At 36.5% G+C, this 20,074-nt stretch overlaps 1 protein-coding gene across 4 annotated transcripts; it reads left to right on the forward strand.

The window, feature by feature from the left end:
• The first annotated feature begins 1,370 nt into the window (after positions 1-1,370).
• ddx4 (DEAD (Asp-Glu-Ala-Asp) box polypeptide 4) lies at positions 1,371-16,788 on the forward strand. 4 transcript variants are annotated; one of them, XM_053516274.1, is made up of 24 exons: positions 1,371-1,478; positions 2,247-2,292; positions 4,295-4,322; positions 5,123-5,185; positions 5,516-5,581; positions 5,700-5,747; positions 5,825-5,848; positions 5,936-5,995; positions 6,077-6,133; positions 6,216-6,239; positions 6,319-6,387; positions 6,492-6,530; positions 7,324-7,362; positions 7,437-7,493; positions 7,578-7,720; positions 7,804-7,956; positions 9,499-9,653; positions 9,844-9,973; positions 11,364-11,530; positions 14,312-14,457; positions 15,440-15,539; positions 15,750-16,020; positions 16,103-16,210; positions 16,305-16,788. In XM_053516274.1, the coding sequence occupies exons 2-24, from the start codon at positions 2,269-2,271 to the stop codon at positions 16,383-16,385; spliced, it is 2,052 nt and encodes a 683-aa protein (XP_053372249.1). In that variant the 5' UTR covers positions 1,371-1,478; positions 2,247-2,268; the 3' UTR covers positions 16,386-16,788. The 4 variants fall into 4 exon arrangements, with proteins under 4 accessions (XP_053372249.1, XP_053372250.1, XP_053372251.1 ...); XM_053516275.1 differs by having other exon boundaries at positions 6,219-6,239; XM_053516276.1 differs by having other exon boundaries at positions 5,123-5,182.
• The last annotated feature ends 3,286 nt before the right edge of the window (positions 16,789-20,074 follow it).

Here is a 20,074-nt window from a genome sequence, read left to right on the forward strand (position 1 = left end):
TGAGAAGTTTGTTTGTGTAACACAGTGCAGTTTACCAGTGGACACTGTACAGTCGCTCATTTCACTTATTTAAATAACATTTTAATAAATCAGTGTTTGGCGACTATGATGGTGTGCCATTAATCACATAAGCAATGTGAACGACAAAAGATGTCTTCTTTTTGATCATTTTTAGATTGTTACTTAATAAAGAACCTCCAAATTGCCCATAATGTGTGTATGTGTGTGTGTGTGTGTGTGTGTGTGTGTGTACCCTGTGATGGATTGGCACTCTTTCCAGTGTGTACCCTACCTCGTGCCCAAAGTCCAGGACCCGCCCCCCATTAACCTATATAGTACACAAAATAAGCAGTACGGAAGATGAATGAAGGTGACAGTAAGGACATTTTACCTTTATAAACTCCTACAATCGTCTCATTTATGACCAGTAAATAATTACACAATATTGTAGTTTAAGATAGTTACAATTATACTATATGTCCAAAAGTATGTGGACACCTGACCATCTTACACACACACACACACACACCCCACACACGTAGCCATTCATTAAATTGGCCATAAAGAATATTGTATTATATCATAGCATAGAGTGGGGGTTATTATTACATCAGAGGGAGGACAAAAATCTGAACTCAAACATTCTAAAAGCATATATATATATATATATATATATATATATATATATATATATTAGATGGATAGACGTCAATAGATAGATAGATTATTACATACATATATATATATATATACATATATACATGTAATAATCTATCTATCTATCTATCTATCTATTGATGTCTATCCATCTAATGTATGTATCTACCAATCTATGTATGAATTTCTATATCTATCTATCTATCTATCTATCTTTCTATCTATCTATCTATTTATTTTGATCCATCCATCCATTTATCTATCTATCCATTTGCCTATCTATCTAGCTATTTATTTATCTATGTCTCTGTCCATCTCTCCCATCTGTTTATCTAGCTATACATGCATTTATCCACCCATCCATCTGTCTATTTATCTATTCATGAATGTCTTTATCCATCTATCTATATATGGGTTTCATTGTTCATCTAGCTAACCGTTCATCTATCTATCTGCACATCTATTTATTTTTATCCATCCATCTATTTATCAGTATCTATCCATTTGCCTATTTGTCAGTAGCTTGCTCTATCTATCTATCTATCTATCCATTCATGCATTTATTTATCCATGTATATTCATTTACGCGTGAACTTGGAAACTCTAATTAACGCTGATTGTGGTAGCTCATGAAGGTAGCATGGCGCGGTGTGTGCGCGCGCTCTCTCTCTCACACCCCTCCCTTTCCCTCCCCTCTTTTCTTCATTACAGCTCACTTTCTCACCTTTCCTCCTTTTCAGCGATCTGCAGTTCAAGCTTAAGGTCACGGTCCAATACAGGCAAAAATACGTAGAAAATAATAAAAAAATTAACGCATAACTGTGAGTGATGGGTTAAGATATAGTGAATATAACAGTGATGAGTGTCGGTGAAAAACCGTTAATTTAACTTTAAAGCGCGAGCCGCTGTAACGTACTAATAGCGAATGGGTTAATGATCACCTTTTTAATGATTTTTTTTTTTATAATTACAAGTATTTAAATTAATACTTTTATCAGAACTTCGGTAAAAGTTAAATACTATTTATTGATGATACTCGATAGTTTTCGGCTTGTGTTTGTTAAATTAACGTTAAATTACCGCCGAAGCCCGGCTGTCGCGCACGCGGCTTGTGACTTTGGCCTGACCTCGAGCACAAGCCACACGCGCTGTGTTTGGTAGTAATTTATAGTGTAATATATAAAATAAATAAAAGCTCAAATATCTAATTTTATAAACGTGAGTGCATTTTATAAACGTTTAAAATCGGCTGTCGTGTTGTATTTACGTTAGTGCTAGTCTAGTGAAGCTAACTCGAGCTAAGCTAATTTGGATAGCGAGCTAATAACGGTTCTCAAAATGGCGTTTGTTAATTAGATTATTTAGCAGTTTAACCGAAATGAGGTCGGAAAACTATTTTCAGGGAGTATAAAAAAAACGAAGTAAGACCTTAACTAAACTATTATAGTACAAGACTGTCGAGTTTTAGCATTAATATTGTAATTTTTTTTCGATGCAGAGTATGGGGTTGGGCGTGTCTTCCTTTTTGTTAGCATACTAAGGTTTAAAATTACAAAGATTAATGCCATTTTTTCCCCTTTCATTTTTAGCCCACATCAGCTGTCTTTCACAATGGAGAACTGGGAAGATGATCAGGTAACATCAATAGCCTTCATTTGTACTATTTTTATTTAAAGGAAAAGTTTAGAAAGTGAGGTGTGAGTCATCAGAGAATCACTGCATCTGTATCTTTTAATTGTCTCTCCTTTCGTTGGTTCAGGTAATGTTTTTCGGATGTCAAGCGCTGTCTAAAACTAGTTATGAGTTACCTGTAGGTTTAGACTTGAACATAATTTTGATAAACGTGGTGATGAAGACATGATGGCACAAAAACACTAATGGAATTGTCCTACAAAGCTAAATTGTTAGAATATCAGTTTAACATGATGGAATTTTAAGTTTAAATTAAAATTAATTGCACGTAAAATAACTTGGACTTTATACATGTAGTTTTTTTTATGCATGTAATAAAATTTATTTTGGTCCCATTGCTTCTAATCGGATGTGTTGTGATTAGGCTGAACTTGTACACACTGTTGGGAGCGGTGTAACATGCTTGGAGGATAGTGTTATCCGCTCCACTTGCTTGCGTAGCACACAGATTCTTGTGATTCATGTGAGGGCGCTAGAGAGCCTCCCATCTCGCTCATTGGAGAGAGCTTGACCAATTGGCGGGGGCATGTAGGCGTTCATCCTAATTTTAACAGCAAAAAAGGGAGGACTGAGTTGCTAGTGTAGTTTCTGTCAATCTAGATGTTTGTTTGCCTCCCATGGTCATGTGACTGCTCTTCACCAGCATGGTATCCGAACAGTTAAGAGTCACACTTGCTGCTTTAAAAAACCCACGTCCTATGACAAGCGAGACTGCTGTGTGAACTGTCTTAAAAAGAAAAGAAGAAAAAATTTAACACATCAGTTCAGAATCTCACACAGGTGTTCAATTGATTGAACCGGTGTATGATTTACATAATTTGTCACACGATTTGGCCATTTAGTCTGGAATTTGCATTAGGACAGAAATCTGTCAATTTTGCCACTCTTTACACCAGGTGGATTAGTAGAGCCATGGATGAAGATAATGTGGATAATGTAATGCCTGCAGAATTCCCCCTACCACTCACCCCAGAGGTTTAGTAAATTTATCATGCCAACAAAAGGCTCTGCTGGCCCCTTTGAGGATACAACCGCTATCAGGTTTTATCACAGCTTATAATCAGTTGATGCCTAATAAATCAGGTAAACAAATATGATTGAATCTTAAAGGGGGAAAGTATTATGAAACTTAAGCTGTTGCTGATAATTCAAAGGTTGTTTTGTCTTGAACTTTATTAACCCGGGAATGTCGGGAGTCAAAACGTGTGTGTGATTTGACTAGTGTAGATTAGAATGTCCTAAATTAGTTGATTTATACTAGGCTAACATCTTTAATAAATAATAAAAAAAAAAGGATCTGATCTTACTGAATAAAGAGTAATTTAGGGCTTGTTTATACTTGTGTTGAAGCATATTTGTGTAGGTTACTGAGTTAATGTTAAGCTGACTGGTTATTGTGCACGCTTCATGCAATATTTTATTTAATTATATTGTATAACTATGATTAGAACTTTGAAATCGTGTTTTATATAGACAGTGTAGCATGTAGAAAGATTCTGTTTTGATATGAAAAATTAGTTTTCAGTGAGAAGAAACTGAACAATTGCAAAAAAAAAAAACTTCAATTTGATCCCTTTTAGTATTTTATCACTGATGTACCCAGAAGTATGAAGTGAAACTCAATGCTTTATTTAATGCTTTTGCAGGGTCTCCATTCTGCAGTGAAACTTTGAGAGTGGTTGCTTTCCCTAATAACTTTTTTAAATTTCCTGCCTCTTACTGGATGTGTGTAAAAAGAAGATCCGGAGCATGATGGCATATGATTTGTGCAAATATTTGTATGTGGTAATATAAACCACTTCTCACTTGTCAATGCAAGTTGACAAGTTGTCCAAATCTCCATGAAGCAGATATTGGAGGTTGATTTCTGCGTAGTGTGACATCTGATGTAATCTACTGCTTATCAATGGTGTGTTTACATATTTTTTTTTCTTTCTTTCCACAGAGCCCTGTCATGAGCAACGTAAATTTTGGTAAAATCTTTTACCCATTTTAAAATATTTTTGCCAGCATAGGTAAAGAGGAAAGAGAACATTTGCTGAAGCTAAGTCCTCTAAGGGGCGGATGGCGCATGTAGCAGTGTTGGGGGTGGGGGGGCGTAGGGTAGGAGTTAAGAAGGACAATACCAAGAAAAAAATGTTTGTTAATGAACATTATGCAATATGCCAAAACTGATTAAAGTGTTGGAAACATTTTTGGAATGTTTTGTATGGGAAACATGTTCTGCTGTACTAAATTTTAAGCTTATCTCGAATCTGCACCTAGGTATCGTGAATAAAATTATATCACATGGTCACTGGTAGTTCCCATCCCTACTTTTCTGTAATTAGAAAATATCAATGACTGTTGACTTCTAAGTAGTATTGTTTGGAAATGACATGTTTGTATTTATACCTTTTTGATTACAATTCTCCATTATATCCTGAGAATCGTTAGTTCACAGTCAGCTTAACTGGTTGTGACAAATAAAGGTCTCACCTATCAGAACGTTAGCTGATATTTAAAAATTAAAAATTAAGTTGGTTGGGTGCAACCTTGCTGGTCTGTGTGGGATTTGATGTAATTTCCTTTTAAATGGAATCATAGAAATTAAATATAAACTTGAGTGGGTTTTCTACCTGTTCCGCTCCCATGCGTAGGTTAAAACGTGCATTGATGTGCTTATATTCATTAAGGCCACATGGTTCTTGTTTGTATTTATGTGCATACAGTATGTATGTGTGTGTGAGACATTGGTGCTTTTAAAAATTTGTTATGAATTTGACCTTATCAGGAAACACTGGGAACTCATGGAAAAGTGAGAGCCAACCAAACAGCTTTAAAAGCATCTCCAATGGTAGGCAGTAATGAATATTATTTTAATATTGTTTATATATATATATATATATATATATATATATATATATATATATATATATATAGTTTGTGTGTGTGTAGTATGTGAAACACACTGGCAAGGCCACTCTAGGTCATCAACCTTGGCAGACTGTTTCTATGCACATGGGTTTTGTCATTCAAAAACATGCTTGGGTCCCTTTGTTCTAGTGAAGGAAAATTGTAATGTTACAAAATAAAATAAGATTTGTGTGCTCTTCAGCTCTCCAGATACTTTTAATCATAGTGTTTCTAAATTTAATGAGAGATGCTAACAGTGTGTGTTTTATAGATGATGATGATGAAGGTTCTTGGAAAAATGGCAGCAGTGGTTTTGGAGCTCAAGGGGGAAACATGGGTGAGACACTTGTTTTGTTTTGTAGCATGCTAATCACAAACTTAGAAATCATAGCACAGTTTCATAGAAAAAATCAAAAAACAGTTGGTTAAAATATTCAAAATATTTCCAACTCCAGGTCGCAGCGTCAGAGAAATAGATGGCGGCTTTAAGAGATTCAATTCAGGTTCTCATTTCACTATTCTTTACTTTCGTGTTCTTAATTAAATAAAAAAATGTTTTACTGTTTGTATTATTTGGCAGGAAATGATGAAAATGGAAACAAAGGTGAGTAGGCTTTGTACTCATTTCAGCCCTATAGTCTGTACATACTGTGACAGTCTTAACACCTGGGCTGTTTATATTTGCCTGTAGTTGATGTTGGCAGCTCCTGGAGAGGAGGTAAAGATGGAATTAGAGGAAGAGGAGGCAGAGGCAAGTAATCAGAATTGAGTTTGGGAGTGACTTTTTTTTTTCCTTATGACCCTGTCCTGATCTTTAACATTGCATTAGCAGGACGTGGAGGAAGAGGAAGAGGCTTTCTAGGAGGATTTGGAAAATCCTTGACATCTGGTAACTTTAAACCATCCAGTTATTCGTTGACTTATTTTAAATCATGCACTGTGTTAACTTGCAATCTCTCTTTCCATGGCAGAAGGTGATGAAAATGATGATGAAGGTAAGAGAGTCTGCAGTTTTGTATGTATTTAAGAAGAAGAATTATTTGACACGATGTAATGTTTACTTTTTTGTTGCAGGTTTTAAAAGTGACTTTTTTGGCAGAGGTGGGCGTGGGGGAAGAGGCGGTCGAGGAGCTTCCCGCCAAGGTAAGAACAAATTTGGATTAGAGCCGGTAAGCAAACAGTCTAGTTTGATTTACTTGTTCTAGCATGCATAATTTAACTTTTTTTATTTCTGCATTTGTTCGTAGTTACTGATGCAGAAGGAAGAAGACACTTTGGGGGTGGAGGTATAATACACACCTGAAATATGCTGCCTGGCCAAAAAGTTATTTCATAAAGGTCAAATTATTGCCTTGCTTCAAGCAAAAAAAAAAATTAAAAATCACGAGATTTGCTATTCCTAGGACTGGATTAAAAAGTCCAGGTGGGGGGGGGGACCCCCGGTTAACAACAAATAGGGTAGGATGTGGTTTTTAAAAAAAATAATAATCAGTAGTATTGCAACTATTGCACATATATATTTATTGCACAGTGAGAACATTTAACTGTTTATGAGGTAAAATTGTCTATGGGGAAATCTGTTTTTGTACCCAACTTACCTGGTATTCGGTGTTCTGTAGCACCAACCAGATGGTAAAAGTCCAAAAAAAAAAAAAGAGGGTAGCTTGGACATAGGGTCCAAAGGAATATTATGAGCCCTTCACCCTGAGTATATACTGTACAATTCTTGCAGCGTAAGCAGGGGAGTGCTGATAATCCTTTTTGCAGTCTTCTGGTGTCTGATATTGTAGCTGAGCGAAACCAGTTATTGATGTACACAGGACAGATTGTTTTATTGTACAATATTTTATAATTGTTTCATATGATTACGTGGGTGTCATCAGCGATCATATGGACTTGTGACTTGAACGTCTAAGTGTGTAAAAAAAAAAAAAAAAAAAAAACAACTTTATTGCTATCCAAATGTAAGTTTTCTTGCTCAGATGTCTGAACAATTCAACACCTTCCTGATAAACCACTATTTTCTGAACAGCGTTTTAGTGTTGTCTTAACGTTGCCATTTGTTCTAATTATATGTAGGATATAGAGGACAGCATGAGGAGAACATGTTTTCTAAGGGTAAGTTCAAACAAACAGACTATTAGAAGGGAAAAGTTTTTTTGTTTTTTTTTTATTTTATGTTAATTTATCAGGTTCAAGGAAAGATGATGATGGTGAGGAGGAGGGAAAAGAGAATGATAGGACTGCAGGTTTGTAATTCTTCATTCCATTTGTACTTTAGATGCTGTTAACTGTCTGACTAGCAAATGTGAACACTTGGCTTTATCCTGCAGGGCCCAGGGTCACCTATGTTCCTCCGCCACCACCAGCAGAAGAAAACTCTATTTTTGCCCACTATGCAACAGGCATCAACTTTGACAAGTATGATGACATCCTTGTAGATGTAAGCGGAAGCAACCCGCCCAGTGCAATAATGGTTAGTCGGGATTTTCATCTCCTTGCAATGTCTGTCTTTGAACATTTAACAGTGCCATAAAACTTTTTTCCCCCCCCAACTAGACATTTGAAGAAGCACATCTCTGTGAGACTCTTAACAGAAATGTTTCCAGAGCAGGATATGTAAAGCCTACTCCTGTTCAGAAGTATGGTATTCCCATCATATCTGCTGGAAGAGATCTTATGGCTTGTGCCCAGACTGGATCTGGGAAAACGGTGAGCGCTCACTTGGATGTGTACAGTAGTATTTAGTTTGTTCATGTGCAGCGCAGGTAACAGCTACATCTTTTTTGGACACGATTTTCAACACTGTTTTGTCGTACAAATTGTTGAACACTTACTGTGCTGATTAGGAAGCAGAAAGTTAACGAGTACTGCCATTAAGACTCATTTAAAGCTCGTATCCTTAAACCAAAATCAGTATAATTCCGAATAGGGTTATATGATGTAATGCAAGAGACAAGGGGCGTTTTCAGGTTGGGCATGATAAATTTTGCACTGTGACCATGAATGACTGGTTCCCACTTCCCAGCTAGCCCGGGTTCAATTTTTGTTTTTGGGCACATTTGCGTATTAACTCTACGAGAGGAGATTGACAGAATCTGAAGTCACATCCAGACAAGGATCTACTTTAGTGCTCGGCTACAAGTAACTCATGTTTTATTCAATCCGAGTTCAAGTATGCTGTACTGTGCTGTCTCTTCATGCGAACTCGGGCAGAGTACTTAAGCATGGAACGGTTGCGTTCTTACTATTCAAAATGAACCAGTACTTTGAGATCTAGTGTTCTTAGAAATGATTCCTGAGCCCTAATATGAAAATGCCCAAGGTTGTAAGTATTTAATCTAACAATTACAAATTGAATAGGAGCAGCTCATTAGAGCTTTTTGTCTAGAGCAGTTTGTCACTTTTTTTTAATGATAATACCTTCGCAAAAACAAATTGTGCTTATATTTTATAGTATTTGTTTTGTGACACATACGTGTCAGGTATTGTTACTTTGTTTTTGATTGCACGTTATAAAATGTTGTTGGAAGTCATTTGTGTGGGTGGTTTGCATATAACGCCAAGTCCAGTGTTTTCCGTGGCAGAAACTTCTGTTGGAGGTCAGGAAGTGATTTTCTACATGCATGATTATGATTACACCTCTTAAAATACTTGTGTTGTGTTTTACATTTGTTTAAACTGATCAAGCAGAGAATCTGAGCTTTTTATCAAATAGTCTAATATGCTTTGTTGATTTGAAGAGACTACTTGATTAAATCATTTTCATCAGTTTAGATAGACACTAAAATATGGGTTGCAAAAATTATAGCATAATTTCAGTGGATATTGGTAGTTTTTTTTTTTTTTTTTTTTTTTAAGGAACTATTACAAGGCTTTATTATATTAATATTATTTTTGAATAGCAGAAGAAAATGGTTCTTAGCCAGTTAGCCCAATCTGCAGGCTTTTAACTTTTGGAGGAAACCCGCCAAGCACAAGGAGAACATGCAAACTCCATGCAGGCAGTGGGAAACGCTAAATCACTTTATTCATTTTAAACATGTTAACTAGGAGTTTAGTTAGTAGTTACTTAAGACAGGTGTACTTAAACAGTCACAACACAGTAAAAGAGAGGGCAGGAAGAAGCAATTTGGCGCAGTGTTCGTGAGAACGAGGTAGTTGCGTATCTCTTATAAATTAGTTCCTTTCATGACATAAAAACCTATTGTCACACCTCCTTGTTTTTTGTTTCTCTCATTTTCCCATCCTCAGGCTGCCTTCCTGCTGCCTATTCTGCAGCGTCTGATGAGTGATGGTGCAGCTGCTAGCAAGTTCAGTGAGGTGCAGGAGCCTGAAGTAATCATCGTAGCTCCCACTAGGGAGCTCATTAACCAGATTTACCTGGAAGCCCGGAAATTTGCTTATGGGTATAAACCTTAAACTTGTCTAAACATAATAATGTGAGTCAAAACAATGTAATGCCAGTTTTGCAAGATTATTGCCTTGCGTAAGGTGTTTTGTCATAGGTTTAATGTTAAATTTACAACCTTACAGATTCACATCAATTATGATCAGTTTATAAGAAAAGACTAAAACTCATTTGAAAATCTGTTGTAGCACTTGTGTGCGTCCTGTCGTCGTTTATGGAGGCATAAGCACCGGATATACAATCCAAGAGGTGTTGAAGGGTTGTAATGTGCTATGTGGGACCCCTGGAAGATTGCTTGACATTATTGGTCGTGGAAAGGTAACTTACATTGCATATTACTAGGGCTGGACCAGAATATTCGTTTGGAGGAATGGCATTAGATTTTTTCATTTTGAGATATTATTATATAATATATTATATAATATTCAGAAAAAGAAAAACAATTTAACCCGTGATATCGATCCCTGTGAAACGGTTCTTATTCGCGCTTAAGTGACTAGCCCTTGCGGCAAACTTGTCATGCACACTCGGTCTACGACCGGCACTAGGACCTGGAAATAATACGGCCGCGAACCAGAAGGCATAAAAGGAGACAAGATGGCGTGGCACATTGCTCAGTCATTGAGTTTGCCCATGTTGCTTTGGACGATTTCGCCAAGTGTGTTAATATGAAGCAGGTTAAATTGTGCAAAAATGCACTCCGTTGCGTCCGCAGCAGTTGGATGACCTGTTCTCGACATAAAAATGCAACAGACACACAGAAATTCCTGCCTTTATTAGAGATAAGAATATATTCAGCCCCTTTCTGACCGAAGCTTCGAGTATTCAATGTTGATCACTACCGAATACTCAAAGCTCAAAAAATGGTATTTGCACCAGCCCTACATATTACTCAGAGATAATATTTTGAAAATATTTGTGGTAAAATTCAGAGAATTAGAATTTGAATAATTTTACCTTTAGATGACACATTGTAACTGAAGGTTAGTGAAATGTTAGTGTTAGAGATGTCTGGCAGCAAACTAAAGCAAATTTCTTAATTATTTATGGGAATTAAATGAATCTGTTTCTCCCAGCTTATTATGGCTTATAAATATAATTTAGTACTTTAAATAAATATAATTTAGTACTTTAATTCAGAACGACTTTTAATGCAACACAAGGTCTTTTAGTTGGTGGAATTATATGGAGCTTTCTCTAACATTTTATTACTGCGTTAAAATAAATAGTTCTTGTCCAATGTGAGATGCGAATGTAATATAATGCTGTAATGCATGATATTATCTATTGTTGCTTCATCATTATGGCACCAAGATCATTAGTGGACACACTCCACACCAAACTTTTTTTTTTTTTTTTTACTTTTTATACAATTCACTCTGTCCTTGACCCCTGGGTCAGTCATTATTTCGGCAATAAAACTGTTTGAAAGTGCAATTTTTTACACTAGTATTTTGTGTTTAAAACTGCCTCAACAGTACATGGCCTAAAAAACTACCTACGAATAAAGACCAGTTTACACTCATGGTTGTTTATAATGTGATTAATAAAAGAAAAACAAAAAAAAAAACTTTGTTCAAAATTAATACTTTGTTGCAAATTAATGTTAATCAGTTGTTGTGTAATTATTTCAATCGTTAGATTTAATTTTTTTTAAGCTAAAGTAAATATATGCAAGGAGCGTTCAATTTGTTTGTTTCTGTCCCAGGTTGGTCTGAGTAAAGTTCGTTATCTGGTGCTGGATGAAGCTGACCGAATGTTGGATATGGGGTTTGAGACTGACATGCGAAAGTTGGTCAGTTCCCCGGGGATGCCTCCAAAAGAACAACGGCAAACCCTCATGTTTAGTGCAACCTATCCAGAGGATATTCAAAGGTCTGTCATGTTTTGTATTCCAATTAATCCACTTTAAACTGTGTTTACCGAACGTTTATGTGGTTGTAAATCCTGTAGTCGTGAAGTCTGTAACCCATGATCATGAGTGAATGCAGAGTCCTCTTCCCCATCCCAAAAAAAAAAAAAATACTTTGCCAATCCCTTCCTTTTTTTGCAACTGTTTTTTGTGTGGGTCTTTCTGCCTTCTGTCATCTTTAGGACATTTCAGTCCTACAGGTCAGGGTCCATATTCATAAGCTTCTAAGAAATGAGGGCTCCTAACCTAAAAGCTTTGCTGCTTTAGGAACAAATTCAGAGCAACTCTGAGCAAGGACAATTCTTAAGAAATTCTTCTCAGTGAGGAGGTAGGGCTGACTGTTGTAAGGTGTGACGCATTCTTATTTTTAAAAAGTGAATAGTCGTCGTCGTCCCAACCAAAAAAAAAAAAAACGCTTATGATGCGTGGACGTGCAAACATGCCATCTGGTCGAGCCGGTTTGGGAGATTTTTACAGATGTGTTATCAGCCCTAGGTGGGCGAGTCTACGGTTGACTGTATTTGCTGTAGAGCTGCACAAATAATTGCAAAAACGAATCTTAATTCATACATGCATGCGATCTCATTTCTGAGTGACGGCAGCTCACTCCCGTACATTTCCCTGCATTTAAATCATCCAACGTTCACAAATTCACTTATTTACTTGATGCCAGTCCTGGATTGCTGCATCAATCAAGGTCACTGGTTACACTCCAACAGTGTAACGCGAAACTGTTAAAGTACCAATTAGGCCAGAGATTAGCAAATGATTTTTATACAGCTCCATCTCTTTTCAGCTCTCTTCCTCATATATGGTGTTCTGCTGTCACTCACATGTGTAACAAGAAGGTGGAGCTAAACAAGCTAACCAGTAATCAGGAGTTAGAGTAATATGCGGTTATTCTTATGCCAAAAACAGTTTTGCCCTAATTTTTTTTTTAAACAGATTTAATTGCTTAAACGCTCATGTACGCCATCAGACTTGTACTCGCATTTTGCTCAAACTATGTTTCCTGCGCTTGCTCAATATTCCGACACTCTGTGCGCTAAATTCCAGTTAAACTTTTTTCTATGCAGCCTGAATTCATGGCACCCCCCCCAAAAAAAGATGTAGTGGTGGTTAATGTTCTGCTAAAACTGTCAAGTTTTGAACAATTATTTTATTTTTCATGAACTACTTATTTGTCCCCCCTTTTCTTAGAGCAGGTCTAAAGAAAATTCTCAACCCATTCTTTTATAATCCCTTCTTGGAGTTTGTCAGAATTAGTGGGTTTTTGTTTGTCCACCCGCCTTTTGAGGATTGACCACAAGTTCTCAATGGGATAAGATCTGGGGAGTTTCCAGGCCGTGGATCCAAAATTTTAACGTTTTTGTCCCCGAGCCACTTAGTTATCACTTTTGTCTTACGGCACGGTGCTCCATCGTGCTGGAAAATGCATTGTTGTTCACCAAACTGTTGTTGGATTGTTGGTAGAGTATTTTATCGAACCTTCTGTAAAGGAAAATGTGTTCATATAAATTTATGGATTAAATATCTAGAGATTCAGCCAAGTCAAAAAAGACTTGCTAATAAAATCAGAAGAAGAAAAGGTCCCATAAAGTAAATCAGAAAAATAAGCGGAGTCCTTTGTTTTTCACAGGGTGTATGTATAATTAAGGGTTTGATGGAAGAAATTAGGTGTTAGAGATGGGGCTATAAATAGTGAGTTCTGGTTGGGCAAGATCTCAGAGGGACAAAGTCTAAGTAATACAGGAAGAGTTGAAAGTTACTAGAGAGTTAAGCACCAGTCTTTGTTTGAGGATGCAACATTTTTATTTTTTTTTTATGTCCAGTGGAAAACACAGGAGCAATCTTTCCAACATTTTCTTCTATACTTAAACTCCCAAGCCTCTTAAGTCCTCCTAATTACTACTAACATTTTAATTTTTTTATGATCTTAAAATTAAAAGGCTATTCTTCATGTATAACTTATATTTAACCCAAGTACCTCTGCATACACATTTTCCTAAAGTTCCTAAGGTGAAATTTCACATTGCGAAATGCATTGTCCCATAGGAAATAATTTAAATGAAGATAACCTGTTTTAGCAACCTCCAAAAATACATTGTAATCATTTTTTGCATTAAAAAAAATTTGGCAAATCTACAATTCTAAGAATTTTTTTGAATCCGGCTTTAGGTTTGTAAAACAAATTGTTTGCCTGCAGTCTGACCAAGGCATTAGAGTGCTGTAACTGAAAACTTATCATTTGGACAATGAGAATTCTGTCAAATTGGAAATTAGGCAGTGAATAACAGTGCCCTATTGTATCATATGTCATTATGTTTAAATGTTGCTGATGTCATGGTCGTCTATGGTTGAGAGTTCATGAGGGGGACAAACAGCCTGTGCTGTCAGTGGTTTAGATTGTGTACTCTGTCAATCAATGAAACTTGCCAATTAGTCTTCATCTGTGAGCATAACTGTGTAGAATGGGGTAGAGTACATTTTGGCTGTGTATGTGTCTTGGTTTAATCTTCGCCCTTCCTGGTTGTTAGTCATGCATGACAAGCTGGAGAGAATTATTCAGTGACCAACTTGCTAATTTTCCAGAGAGAAAAAAATTAATGGTTGTATGTTTTATTCAAATTTTGTGGGGTTTATTTTTTTGACTCTTGTTTTCACAGTATGTTTACCTAATATACACACACACCTTGTTGTGTTTTTGTTAAATTAATATCCTCAATAATAAAATTGTTGCCTAGGTTGGCAGCTGATTTCCTAAAGGAGAATTATTTGTTCCTGGTTGTGGGAGTGGTGGGAGGAGCCTGTAGTGACATAGAGCAGCTCATCATTCAAGTTACTCGGTACTCAAAGAGAGAACAGCTGTTGGAGATGCTGAAGACCACAGGTGACTCAGACCTGACCTGCTATATGGCAAAGTGTGCAGCAGTATTTAATTATTTAAAAAGAAATAATTTATGTACTTCCATACAAGCTTAAATTGTTTGGCTACGTACAGTTCTTTTTCTTCTATAGCCGACAGTTTAGCCCGATGTGTCTTCTTACAATCATTTGTATATTCCTGTTAAGTTTGCATTTGATAAAATTATCTTCCTTTTACATTTCACCTTCATTTTGTGTGCTTTCATATTTGATAGTTATTTTTATGAAAAATGTTTTCTGTGCTACATATACTGATGTCCAGTTACTCTACTGAAGTTTTCAGTGGAACTGTAAAAAAAAGAAGAAAAAATGTACATGTACAATTTTATGTACACAGACTAGCAGGGTGGTCTACTAAATATAAACACTGTTGTGGAATACTGCCTGTTCAAACAAAATAGTGGACAACGTCTCCGTTTTATTACTAAGAAACAAACTTGGAACGATTTTAATATCCTCTGTTTAGGCTTGAATGTGGAATATTTTATTTTTTGTCAGAAAGGCTTACATTTACATTCAGGCATTTGGCAGATGTGCTTATTCAGAAGGATTTACATACATGCTTTTAAAGTTTTCATCATTAAATGTATCTTTACACTGATTTAATAGATTATTAACTAGAAATAGTCAAACTTTTTTTTTGTTTTTAAACCTGATATTAAAACAAATAGGTCTTAAGTCGTTGCTTAAAGACTGCCATTGACGGAATATAAAATGATTACATTTTATTTGTTCTGTTTGGCTAAAACATTTAAATTGTAATTATATAATGTTAATATAATTTTCATCCCCCTAAAAAGCAGACTTTTTTGGAGGACTTAAAATCATCTGTTGGATACCTGACTGCAGTTACGGTTGCAGTATGCAAAATAGAGTTTCAGGCAAGTAAATGTTCTGTGATGAAACAGTGGTATTGTAAAAGGTAATGTTTTGCTGTACATCCTCAGGGGACGAGAGAACAATGGTCTTTGTTGAAACCAAAAGAAGTGCAGATTTCATTGCAACGTTTCTCTGTCAGGAGAAAGTGCCCACTACTAGCATCCATGGGTATGTACCTGTTCTCACACACCAAGTAATGTATAGCTTTTAATGCAGTTTGATAATCTTAAAGTCTAAATTCCACCATGTTACACTGACATGTAAGGGTTTTCTCCCTGATTTAAAAGCCTATGACCTTAATTTGTTCTAAGCATTTATTAAATCTGTCTCTTAAGGGGTAAACAACCTCAAAACTATCATCTTTCTTTTTCTGCACAGTGATCGGGAACAGAGAGAACGAGAGAAAGCCCTGAGTGACTTCCGCACTGGGAAGTGTCCTGTGTTGGTAGCGACTTCTGTCGCTGCTAGAGGGCTAGACATTGAGCATGTCCAGCATGTGGTGAACTTTGACCTGCCAAAAAGCATTGAAGAATATGTGCACCGGATTGGAAGAACAGGCCGATGTGGAAACACAGGAAGAGCTGTGTCCTTTTTTGACCCGGAGCCTGACGCTCATCTAGCCCGCTCTCTGGTCAAAGTCCTCTCTGGGGTTTGTGATTTTCATTAATTTCTACAGAATGTATTTCATGTTTGTGTAGTGTTCAGTCATAATGGTTTCTTCTTTTGTTCAGGCCCAGCAGGAAGTTCCTTCATGGCTGGAGGAAATTGCGTTCAGTGCTCATGGCACCACCGGGTTCAACCCACATGGGAAAGTGTTTGCCTCCACCGACACTCGCAGGGTAACAGCGTTTTTACAGGATATGCTACATTTGCACTTGTAAACCTCATTCTTATTTACACCTCGACTCTGTATATTTGGGTTTTTGTGATTAGGGTGGATCCTTCATGACCCAGGCACCACAACCAGCTGCACCAAGCAATGTGGCAGGAGCTGATGAGGATGAATGGGAGTAGATTTTCTTTTTAGCTTGCTTTGTTGTACACTTTATATTTTCCGTTTTATATATTTTATGTTAAAGAAAGAAGCCAATGGGCCTCGCAGAGCAAGTAGCGGCAGTTCTTGAGCTAATGCTGTGTAAAAGAGCAACAGGTTAGACCTAAAGTTAAGCTTTACAATTTAATGTTTGAATGAATCACTCAGGTTTTGGTTTTCATGTGGAATTGGGTTTACATCACTGTGTGGACATTGATTTTGTAGAAGCCTTCAACTGAAGGTTGCGTCTGCCTGCTTAAAAATAAAAAAAATAAATGGCTGTTTTCTGGTTACCCTTTGAGCATTGTGTGTGAAGGCATTGTCTATGGAGGAGAATTTTTTGCCAGTGTGCAATATGAATAAATTCACATGATGTTGACCTTAGCAGTTTTTTGTGTTTAAGTGGTTATTTTATCAGGTACTGTGTGACTACTGTACACATGGCTACATAGCTTTGGTACTATGGCTATTCACACAAATAATTGTCCTACACCAGTCCACACAACTGTAAATTTGCCTTTAAGACGATTTTGAAGAAAAGTAAACATGAATAGAGGTTGAAGTAAAGAAAAGCACAAAAGTTACTATTTTGGGATGGTCTCTATGTAAGAGTTCAAAAGTGTGCTAGTCTGATGTCTAAAGGTTGCTAAATGTTCTCCAATGAGTGACTAGGACGAGTAAAGTAGGAATACGGTTTCCATTTTTTATGTATTAAATAAAACACTAATGGGGGTTGTAAGGTCAGATGTTTGTTTATGGAGGTGAGTATTTCTGTGTATTTCAGTTCCAAACTACGTAGTTGACAAAGGTTCAATTGAAGGTTAGTATGCTTTAGACCGATTAGTATATACAAGTCAATGCATTCAATGAGGTGTTCGTCATAAGTTATGCTTACATTCTGCCTAAGAATTTCATCTATCTTAAACTTGGTCCTGTAGGTGGGTTAAACAGCTTGCACTTGATCAGTTTTGTCCACATAGAGTAAAAATACATTCAGTATAGAACTTATTCATCAGAAAATTACTCCTGCAAAGCTTAATGAGGTTAAACCTATTATGAAAATAAGATGATTTGAGCTGAGTGCATGGTCTAGTACTCTAGACTCTAGTACCAAATACTTGACTTCTTTCTCCAGTTGAGTCATGTGCATATAAAGAATCTAGAAGAATTGAAACATGTACTGTCAAGTACAAATATAAATATTTAAACATAGTCCAGTATTGAGATTTCAGCTCTCTCCCACTGTACATCATTAAATATTAATTTACATTTTATTGTTAAATGTTTAGAGTTTTAAATTTTGTCTTTATTTATTTTTTAAACCCCTGGTTTAATCAGTTAATTGTCAAATTAAGTTTCTTACCTAAAAATGGGCAAAATTATTTGGAACCTCATAAAATTAAGCTTGTATTCCATATTTTTTTTACCTGGTTTGGATGGTGAATACCCTCAAAGTAAACCTGAAGGTCTGCATTTTTCTATTTTTATTTTAATATGCAGTGGTAGGCAGTTTTTTTTTTTTTTTTTTTTTTAATCTCATCAGGTTTAAATATTTATAAAACTAATCATGCACACATTTATGCTCATAAGATATACAAATTTTAGTTGCAAAGAGGTCGATGCAGAACATTTGATGCAAGTCTATCCATGGGTTGGGATGAATAGGAGAAATAGTTAATGTTTTAGGTTGTAATAAATCTTCTGTAAACAGTGGAAGATTACTGACCAGGTCTGCCGGGTTCGTGCCTGTGCAATTCAACATGAATGTGAGCCCATGTCTGTCACAGAATCTGAAATTTAATAGAACTCGCATGCAGCTTCACCTATCAAATTAATACACTGGATCTAACTGTTGTATAAATAAATTAATTCTTTATTTTTAATTTTAAGTTCTAGTGAGAGATTATTATGATGATTTGGGTTTGTTTTGCAGCCACAGGATCTGGGCATCTTGCAGTCATTGAGTCGGCCTTATAGAGTATTCTAGAGCTAAATGTGAGACAGTTATGTCTGACAGCTAAAGCTTGGTTGAAGTGCAACAGGATAATGCACTCCTTGAAGCACCAGTAAATCTACATCAGAATGGCTTAAAATAAAGAATTGAGGTTTTGGAATGGCCTAGTCAAAGTCCAGACTGCATGCATGCCAATTGAGAGAGCTGTGCCTAAGCCAATGCCCAAAAGGCTTAATGAACTGAAACATTGTTGTAAAGAGGACTGGGCCAAAATTCCTCCACAGTGATGTGAGAGACTGATAAAGTCATACAGGAAATGATTATGTAAAGTTGTTGCTGCTAAACAAACTATTGAGTCATATGAGATACATAGTATTGCCCACTTATATTGTTTTTGGCTTCATTTTTGTTAAATAATCGCACAGTGAAGCAGCTTATATGTTGTTTTTTAGTCTGAGGTTGTGGTTACCCAATACTGGGACTGGGAATGATCAGATTTTTTTTCATTTAATGATTTTTACACAAAAACAGAATTAAAAGAGAGTAACTAACTTTTGCACACAGCTGTAAATGCTTTTATTTTTCACATATACATTACAGAGCAGTGCAATTTTTTATCATGTATTCTAGTTTGCTAGGCAGATCAGAATAAGTGGTAGCTTGGTCATAGTGGGGCTTGAACCACCAACCTTCTGGAACTTTTGTCACGTTACAACCACAAACATAAATGTATTTTCTTGGGATTTTAAGTGATAGACACAAAAGAAAAAACACAAAGAGGCACATAATTGTAAAGTGGAAAAAAAGACAAATGCTTAAAAAAAATTACCAAAAAATATCTGAGAAGTGTGTCGTGTGTTTGTGTTCAGCCCCCCTAAGTCAATACTTTGTAGAACCACCTTTTGCTTCCGTTACAGCTTCAAGCCTTTGGGGTACTGTATGTCCATACGAGCATATCTACAGTAGAGAATAAAATGTTTGCCCAAGTTCAGTCAGATTGGATGGGGGGGGGGGGTATCTGTAAACAGCAATTTTCAAGGCTTGCCACAGATTCTAAAATGGATTTAGGTCTGGACTTTTACTGAGGTTTTCTAACACAACCCTTTCATTGTAGCTCGGGCTGTATGGTTAGGGTTATCCTGCTGGAAGGTGAACCTCTGCCCCAGTCTCGAGTCTTGGAGACCCTAACAGGTTTTCTTTCAAGATTGCCCTGTATTTGGCTCCATCCATCTTCTCATCAACTCTGACCAGTTTTCTTGTTCCTGCTGACGAGAAGCATGGTGTGTTCAGGATGATGTGCACTGTTAGTTGCATTTAGAGGCAAAAGTTCAAATTTGGTCTCATATGACCACAGCCTCTTCTTCCACATGTTTGATGTGTTCCCCACATGGCTTGTCGCAAGCTGCAAAGGGACTTCCTATGGCTTTCTTTCAACAATGGCTTTCTTTTTGCCACTATTCTATAAAGGTCAGAGTTGTGGAGTGGACATTAAATAGATTCTCCCACCTGAGCTGTGAATCTCTGCAGCTTCTTAAAAAAAAATCTTAAAAGGTTTGTGGTGGTGAGGTGAAAAAATGTGGAAATGTTCACATGGTGCGAATACTTTTTTTATGATACTGTATCAATCAGCCATCTCAAATGTGTTCCAATGAAAAGAAAAACTAACACAGATGTTCATTTGTCCTTATCGGCTGAATTGAAAGCAGAAATAGTCCA

Source organism: Clarias gariepinus, chromosome 17 (genome assembly GCF_024256425.1).
Source record: "Clarias gariepinus isolate MV-2021 ecotype Netherlands chromosome 17, CGAR_prim_01v2, whole genome shotgun sequence".
Taxonomy (NCBI): Eukaryota; Metazoa; Chordata; class Actinopteri; order Siluriformes; family Clariidae; genus Clarias; species Clarias gariepinus.